At 43.3% G+C, this 7,500-nt stretch overlaps 1 protein-coding gene across 1 annotated transcript in view; it reads right to left on the bottom strand.

Annotated features, from left to right (window-relative positions):
- LOC138945502 (fibrinogen C domain-containing protein 1-like) overlaps nt 1-7,500 on the bottom strand; it is an 89,695-nt gene that overhangs the window by 81,275 nt on the left and 920 nt on the right. The window contains exons 2-5 of the mRNA XM_070316936.1: nt 6,901-7,037; nt 6,173-6,389; nt 4,558-4,703; nt 3,348-4,044 (exon numbers count right to left, since the gene is read on the bottom strand). Of these exons, the coding sequence (XP_070173037.1) occupies nt 3,348-4,044; nt 4,558-4,703; nt 6,173-6,389; nt 6,901-7,037 (1,197 nt within the window). The remainder of the gene's footprint in view (nt 1-3,347; nt 4,045-4,557; nt 4,704-6,172; nt 6,390-6,900; nt 7,038-7,500) is intronic.

Below are 7,500 nucleotides of genomic sequence, written 5' to 3'. Positions count from 1 at the left end.
ACCATAAAAAAAAACCTATATGCTAAAATAACTTCGAACTTTTAAGAACTTCTTATAAGATACACAGCACATCTAGATAAACACCAGAATGATAAAACAAAAGGCAACTCATTAAAACTATTAAATGCATCAATGTCTAAAAAAACCACGAAAGACTCAAATATAAGATACACAATTCTCCAGAATTGTTTATTAAAACTGAAACCGACCTGCTCAAAGTAAACCATACCCACCCCCTCCCTACCCACCCCCAACCCTCCTCCTACACTAAATACTAATTATTTCTACTCTTAACTTCCCAACTACACGTTATCCATAAACTATGCACAGGAACATGTGTGTCAGCATTATGTGGCACCGACATGACTTGTGCATATCTAGCTTACAGCTAAGGGTTAAAGTTAAAGGACTACTGCAGTGAAAAATTATATTTATAATAATTTAAAAAACAAAAGACAAAAATAACAAGCTGAATAGAGATGGAACCGTTACAGAACAGGATGGCAAAATGTTGCGACTTTAGGAGTTGTGTTTCTGGAAGAGGTAAGTTTTGAGTGCTCGCTTGAATGACTGTACTGACTGAGAGTGGCGAATGTGAGAGGGGAGAGAGTTCCTTTGAGTAGATGCGCAAAATGCAAAAGTGCGTTGTCCATATGCTTTTGATTTTGTGTGTGGGATGACTAGGGTGCGGCTATCAGAAGAGGAGCGGAGTTGTCTAGCAGGAGTGTATACAGTGAGAAGTTCAGAGAAATAAGCAGGAGACGAGGCAGAGAAGAAGTGAAAGCAGAGAGTTGACAGTTTGTATTCAATGCGGGCTTGGATGGGTAACCAGTGGAGTGTGCGGCGAAGTGGTGTGACATAATCTTTTTTTCGTGCTTTGAGGATCAGGCGTGCTGCAGAATTTTGAACTTTCTGTAGTTTGTGCAGGAGGTAGAGTGGACAGCCAGAGAGAAGAGAGTTACAGTAGTCAAGTTTAGAAAGAACAAGAGAGCAGACTAGAGTGTTTGTAGTTTGAACGGACAGAGTATGGCGGATGGTTCAAAGTATGCGGACCTACAGATGTTGGAGATGTGCTTGTTGAGTGTCATGTCTGAGGAGATGGTGAAGCCGAGGTTTCTAGCTGAAGAAGAGAAAGAGATGTCGATATTGCCTACTTGGACAGACGAAGGTTGAGAATTTGGGAACTTAGTGGACTTTTTCATGCACAGAAGTGCCTCTGTCTTATCATCATTTAGTTTTAACTTATTTTCTACCATCCATGACTTAACATCTAAGATACAGGTCTGGATGGCGGCATGTGTCTCAGCGGGGGAACTAGGCTTATACAACTGGGTATCATCAGCAAAAGACTGGTTTGAAACGGAATGATTTTGAATGAGGGCAGACAAGGGTTTGGTATACATAATGAAGAGGACTGGGCCAAGTACAGAGCCTTGAGGGACACCGAAAACAAGGGGGGCTGGGGCTGATCTCTGGCCATCGACAAGCACAGCCTGAGTTCTATCCGTAAGGTAGGACTCAAACCATGCCAGCGCTGGACCAGAGATGCCATACAAGGTCTGGAGCCTGCTCAGCAGTGTGACATGATCTATTGTGTCAAACGCTGCCGAGAGGTCCAGTAGGGTGAGCACAGACACATCACCACCATCCAGAGCAGACAGAATGTCGTTGGTCACCTTGAGCAGGGCAGTCTCAGTACAGTGAGAAGGACGGTATGCTGACTGAGAATGCGAGATCAGATCATGAGTGTTCAAATACATTAACAGCTGCTTTAAAACTACTTTCTCAATAATCTTTGACAAAAATGAAAGGTTAGAAACAGGGCGGTAGGTATTTAAGACATTTACATCGAGATTGGATTTCTTAAGGAGCGGTTTCACAAGTGCAGTTTTGAACAATGATGGAAAAACACCAGACAACAGGCTATCATTAACAATCTGGGTGAGAACAGGCAACAGAAGATCAAGGTTTTCAACAAGTAATGGTGTGGGCAATGCATCAAGTGGACAAGTTGTAGGTTTGGATTTCAAAATAATCTCTCTAAGGTCCTTCTCACTGACTTTCTGGAATGCTAAAAACGTACAGGCAGGGGAAGCATCAACATGAGTGGGTGCAGCAGAATTAACAGCTAGCGTGTCAAGTTCTGATCTAATATCAGCTACTTTCTGGATGAAAAAATCACTAAAAACATCAGGCAGCTCACTAACAGGAAATACAGTGGGGAGTGGGGACACCTTAGTGCGGCCAGTCAAGCGGTTGCAAATATCAAACAGTTTCTTGCTAGAAGAACAAGTGGCAATCTGAGTCTGCAGAAAAAGTGTCTTAGCGGAGTGTACGATCTTGGTTATAACGTTCTTGGTGTAGTTAAAAATCTGCTTATGTACAGTGAGACCCGTCTGAAGGCACTTGCGCTCGGCACGCCTACGCTCACACTTTTCATCACGCAGTTCCTCACTAATAGCAGGATACCACGGTGCTGACTTGGACGGACGGACACGGCGACGCAAACTGGGAGCATGGACATCTAGAGCGGCACGGAGTACAACTTTAAGCTGATCAGCTGTAAGAGAAGGGGACAGCGCAGTCTGCAGCTCTTCCCTGAAACTATCTCTATCCATCGTACGCAGACAACGGACAGAAGTGAAAACAGGGGGTGGAGTGGGGGCCTAGTCATCAGATCGAACAAAACACAAAAATGATCTGAAGATAAAACATGAGAAACAGTTACAGACTGAACAATATGGTCATCAGGCCTATGCATAACCCAGTCAAGGATGTGGTTCTTCTTGTGTGTTGGTTGACTGACAGACTGTGTGTACTGAAAAACATCTAACAAGTCTAACATCTTGACAGTGGACGGGTGGTTACAGTCATCAAAATGAACATTGATATCACCAAAGAAAACATACCTCTTTTCAGGTACAATAATGTAACCATTCAACGATCCGAGGGATTCGCATCCTCCGAACGCAGAAGAAGAAGAAGAAGAAGAAGAAGAAGAAGAAGAAGAAGAAGAAGAAGAAGAAGAAGAAGAACAAGAAGAAGAAGAAGAATAAGAACAAGAACAAGAACAAGAAGACGACGACGACGAAAAAGAAGTGCCTGATTCACTGCTGTACCTGGAAAGCATGCAGCCATGTACACCTCCGACAGGTTAGTAGACAAACCTGCCAACCAATTAAACAGAATTCATCTTGGAAGTATACCAATCTTTCTCTCTGCCTGAGCATTGAGACCGTGCAAAAAAAGCATTTTGAAGAAAATGGATAAGGCCCTTGGGAAAAGGATAGGGATCCTAAGGATGCTATCTTAGGTCGTGCTAAATATGTTGCGTGTTGTGTACTCACTTCGTTCCAGTATGTTCTTCGTAGAATTAGTTAGTGCAGATAACTGTGTGGTCAGATTGAGTTGGTCAGCTTTCATCTCTCCTATGGTTCCATTCTGGTGTTGAAGAAGATTCGCATAGTCCTTGTTCACTCGCACCATATCGGCCATGGTTCTATTCTGTCGCGAGATCTGCATCGCCTGGTGTTGAAGAAGATTCGCCTGGTCCTTGTTCACTCGCACCATATCGGCCATGGTTCTATTCTGTTGCGAGATCTGCATCGCCTGGTGTTGAAGAAGATTCGCCTGGTCCTCGTTCACTCGCACCATATCGGCCATGGTTCTATTCTGTTGCGAGATCTGCATCGCCTGGTGTTGAAGAAGATTCGCCTGGTCCTCGTTCACTCGCACCATATCGGCCATGGTTCTATTCTGTTGCGAGATCTGCATCGCCTGGTGTTGAAGAAGATTCGCCTGGTCCTCGTTCACCTGCTCTAGCTCCCTCTGGCGGGCCCCCAAGAACGACAATCTGGCGTCCTTGTCGTCTAAGTAGAGCTGGGCTGCAGCGTTCAGCGGGGAGGTAGCGGTCAGACAGCGGGCAGCGGGGGCGGAGGGGGGCAGTTGGCAGGAATAGTTACCTCCCTGGACAGGGCTGGACAGAGACAAGACGAACGTGCCATTGTCCTGGTAGCTGCTGTTCCACACCTCACCTGATGGCGTCTGACAGACAATCAATATTCCACATACAGAGAATTCAGAGAATATCAATGGAGATGTAAAGTGGACTACTAAGAAGGAACGACACTGCAGAAGGAAATGGTGAAATAAGATAACTGAAAGCATGTACTGTCCTGACTTCGCAAATAAAGTCAACGTTCTGTCGGCTGAGGTCGTGCTGTGTGTCCACTGTGAAAACTAAATGTCACAGTAGTAATACAACTGAGTTTGTGATTGTGACACACACAGAGACATTATAGACTGTAGTAATACTGACAACACACACACACACACACACACACACACACACACACACACACACATACACACACACACACACACACGTGCGCGCACACACACAAACACACACACACACACGCGCGCGCGCGTACACACACACACACATTCACACACACACACACATATACACACGGACAAACAAACACACACTCATACACACAAACACACACACACATACACACACACACGCACACAAAGACGCGCACACATACGGACCTTCCAGACAACATCAACAGGGGGATGACCAAGGTCCACAAATTGAACACAGTGTAGCTGCAGTGTCCAGTCCTCTGTGACGTCATCTCGAACCGCGTCACCTAGTGTGAAGTAGAGGTCGCCATCTTGTGTAGCTGGGGCTCTGTCTGCAACGAACAGTGAATTTGCTCATTAATATGTCACAGTACATTATCAACTTCGCACGGTAAATTTACTGTTTCTGCCAGAGTTGATTCACAAATGTTACATTGGCTTTTCAAATGAAATAGTCCTAAATGTTTTGCCAATCACAAATTGTTAACATCCATAAAATAATAATGCAAATTGATGAATGTAGCTATCATGTTGCTTTACACTATTGTATCTTCATCAACGCTTGCTGGTTTGTTTGTTTGTTTGTTTGTTTGCTTAACGCCCAGCCGACCACGAAGGGCCATATCAGGGCGGTGCTGCTTTGACATATAACGTGCGCCACACACAAGACAGAAGTCGCAGCACAGGCTTCATGTCTCACCCAGTCACATTATTCTGACACCGGACCAACCAGTCGCTTGCTGGTAGTTGATGCTCATCATTAACAGCTATTGCGTTTTCAGCGTAGAAATAGGGTCCGATATTTAGACGAGACAAGTATAATGCCGACGAGTCGAAAACGAGTCGCATTATACTTGTTCGAGTCTAAATATCGGACCCTATTGCTACGCTGAAAATACAATAGCGATTATATAGCTGTTCTGACCTTTATTTGTTGTTCCAAACTTACAAAATGACAGTTTTTGCGTCGATGCGTTGGTTTCAGGTTTTGATAGCAGACGCCGTTTCTTATGCGCATTAGTTTTGCGCAGGCGCCACACTGACTTTGGAAAAAAAACTCGATTTGACAACACAGCTGAACAGCTTTTTATTAGTTCATTCGTATACAACAAAAAGAAGTTTGAGCTTTTTTTAATTTTGAACAAGACTACTTATGAAGAAGACCAAAACACAACATCAACGGAAAACTAGAAACAACTGAAGAACTAGGATGCAACAAGGGGAGGAAAAGAGAACAGCTAATCCGTACAAAGCGAGCAGACGGCAGCGACGTTTCCAGTTTGGGTGAATGGCATTTATACTTGTCTCGTCATGAAGCGAATTTTTCAACCTCAGTTATAAACGACTACATGAATGTTAGTGCCATGGGTTGTACATCAATACTTCAGAGGGGAAGTGGGGTATTTAGTGTGGAGTTACGAGATAAGAAAAGCCGAATGCGAAAATTTTGGGCATTTTGTGGTGTTTAGGGACAGAAAATAATAGGTTTAGTCCTGTTTCATCGGGAAGTTAGCAGAAAAGGGTATGCTATCGACATTTGTAAAGCTGAAAAACATTCCCGAGAAGAATTTCAAGTTGTCAGTGTATGCTGTTGTCGATCAGTGAAACATCGTGTGGTACAGGTGGGTAAACCGGAACCATGCGTTTTTGTTATTGACAATATGCTTTTGGATATTGAGAAAAATGGCCGACTTCCGCAGCATTATGCTCGGAAGAGACCATCCAATCACAGCCCCCGAATTCCCCCACATGTTCATCAGAATAGCTATATAGAAAGCCATCACACCAAGAAGCAAATTACCGGTAACAGACAGCGTCACTGTCCTCTCAGCTGAAACAAGCTCGGACGACTTTGCTCGCTGAAGCTGCACTCGCACAGAATAGTTGCCGGAATCCTGAGGTCTGGCGAAGCGTAGAGACAGTCCCGCGTTGGCGAGAAAACCTAAACGAACGCTGTCCGTCGCGTAGAAATGTGTGCTTTGGTAGGTTGCTATGGTTGTCTTTTCCTTGTCCGGTTCCTGGAGAAAATATTGCCTGATCAATTTATTGTAATACATTGACATTGAAAGAGGGAGAGAGAGAAAGAGAGAGAGAGAGAGAGAGAGAGAGAGAGAAAGTGAGAGATAGAGAGTGAGAGAGAGAGAAAGTGAGAGATAGAGAGAGAGAGAGAGAGAGAGAGAGAGAGAGAGAGAGAGAGAGAGAGAGAGAGAGAGAGAGAGAGAGAATGTCTTGGAAAAATATATATATATAAGTATTTCGAACCGTAAGTTCATGAAGCTGACGAAGCAGGTTAAAGCGGACCACGTTATACCCTTTCCCCGAACTCTATATGACATTAATGTAAACAGTCTTGTTTTCTCCTTTTCTTTGGAAAAACTGAATCAGCTTGTTTCAGGAAATATATCAAATCTTAATCGTGAAATAACTTCTGTACAATTGAGCCTGTAGTTAGTTATCTGTTTCCATCACTCACAAATGGTTTGTGTTGTATCAAAGTTTTGCTAAAATATTGAAGCTAATTCGGCGAACCTGAAAGCTCCACGCAATGTTGAGAATAGTCTCACTTCCCGTCACGATAGACCAAGGGAAGGACGCTTTGCCTCCTAGACATGCCGTGATCTTCGCCTTGTCTTCAGGGCCTCCGTCCCACTGATACGCCTCCAACGCTGTACAGTGATAAGGCGTCTCAATTACTCCAAATAAACTTGGCCAAAAAATTATTGCAACAAATTTCAAACACAAATTAAAGCAAGAATTCCCGTGTCATGTGATTAAAACTTTTTTGCCAGTTACGGCCGTTCACTTAACCTTCAGGAACACTTTTTGGATTAAATATTTCTTTTACAGTGATCACATGACCGCCGCTCAAGAGAGTTTTGTTTGGTTATTTTAGGTAACATTTGAGTTATCAGACATATTTCGTAATTTATTGTATTTCTTAACAAAAATTACCAGTGAAAAATTCAAATATGGAAAGGGTTATATTCTCCAGAGATGTGTACCAGGGGAAACCATGTTACAAAGGTGATATGTCTTTAATGAAATAAGACATTTTAACAACGGCTTGATATAAATTGATTTCATAAATAAATACTAGTTCCAATTTTATCCTTGGCCTGCAGAGAAAGA

The sequence above is a fragment of the Littorina saxatilis genome, linkage group LG13 (genome assembly GCF_037325665.1).
Source record: "Littorina saxatilis isolate snail1 linkage group LG13, US_GU_Lsax_2.0, whole genome shotgun sequence".
Classification (NCBI taxonomy): Eukaryota; Metazoa; Mollusca; class Gastropoda; order Littorinimorpha; family Littorinidae; genus Littorina; species Littorina saxatilis.
Note: the sequence above shows the minus strand (reverse complement) of the source record. Positions and strands in the feature narration are given on the sequence as shown.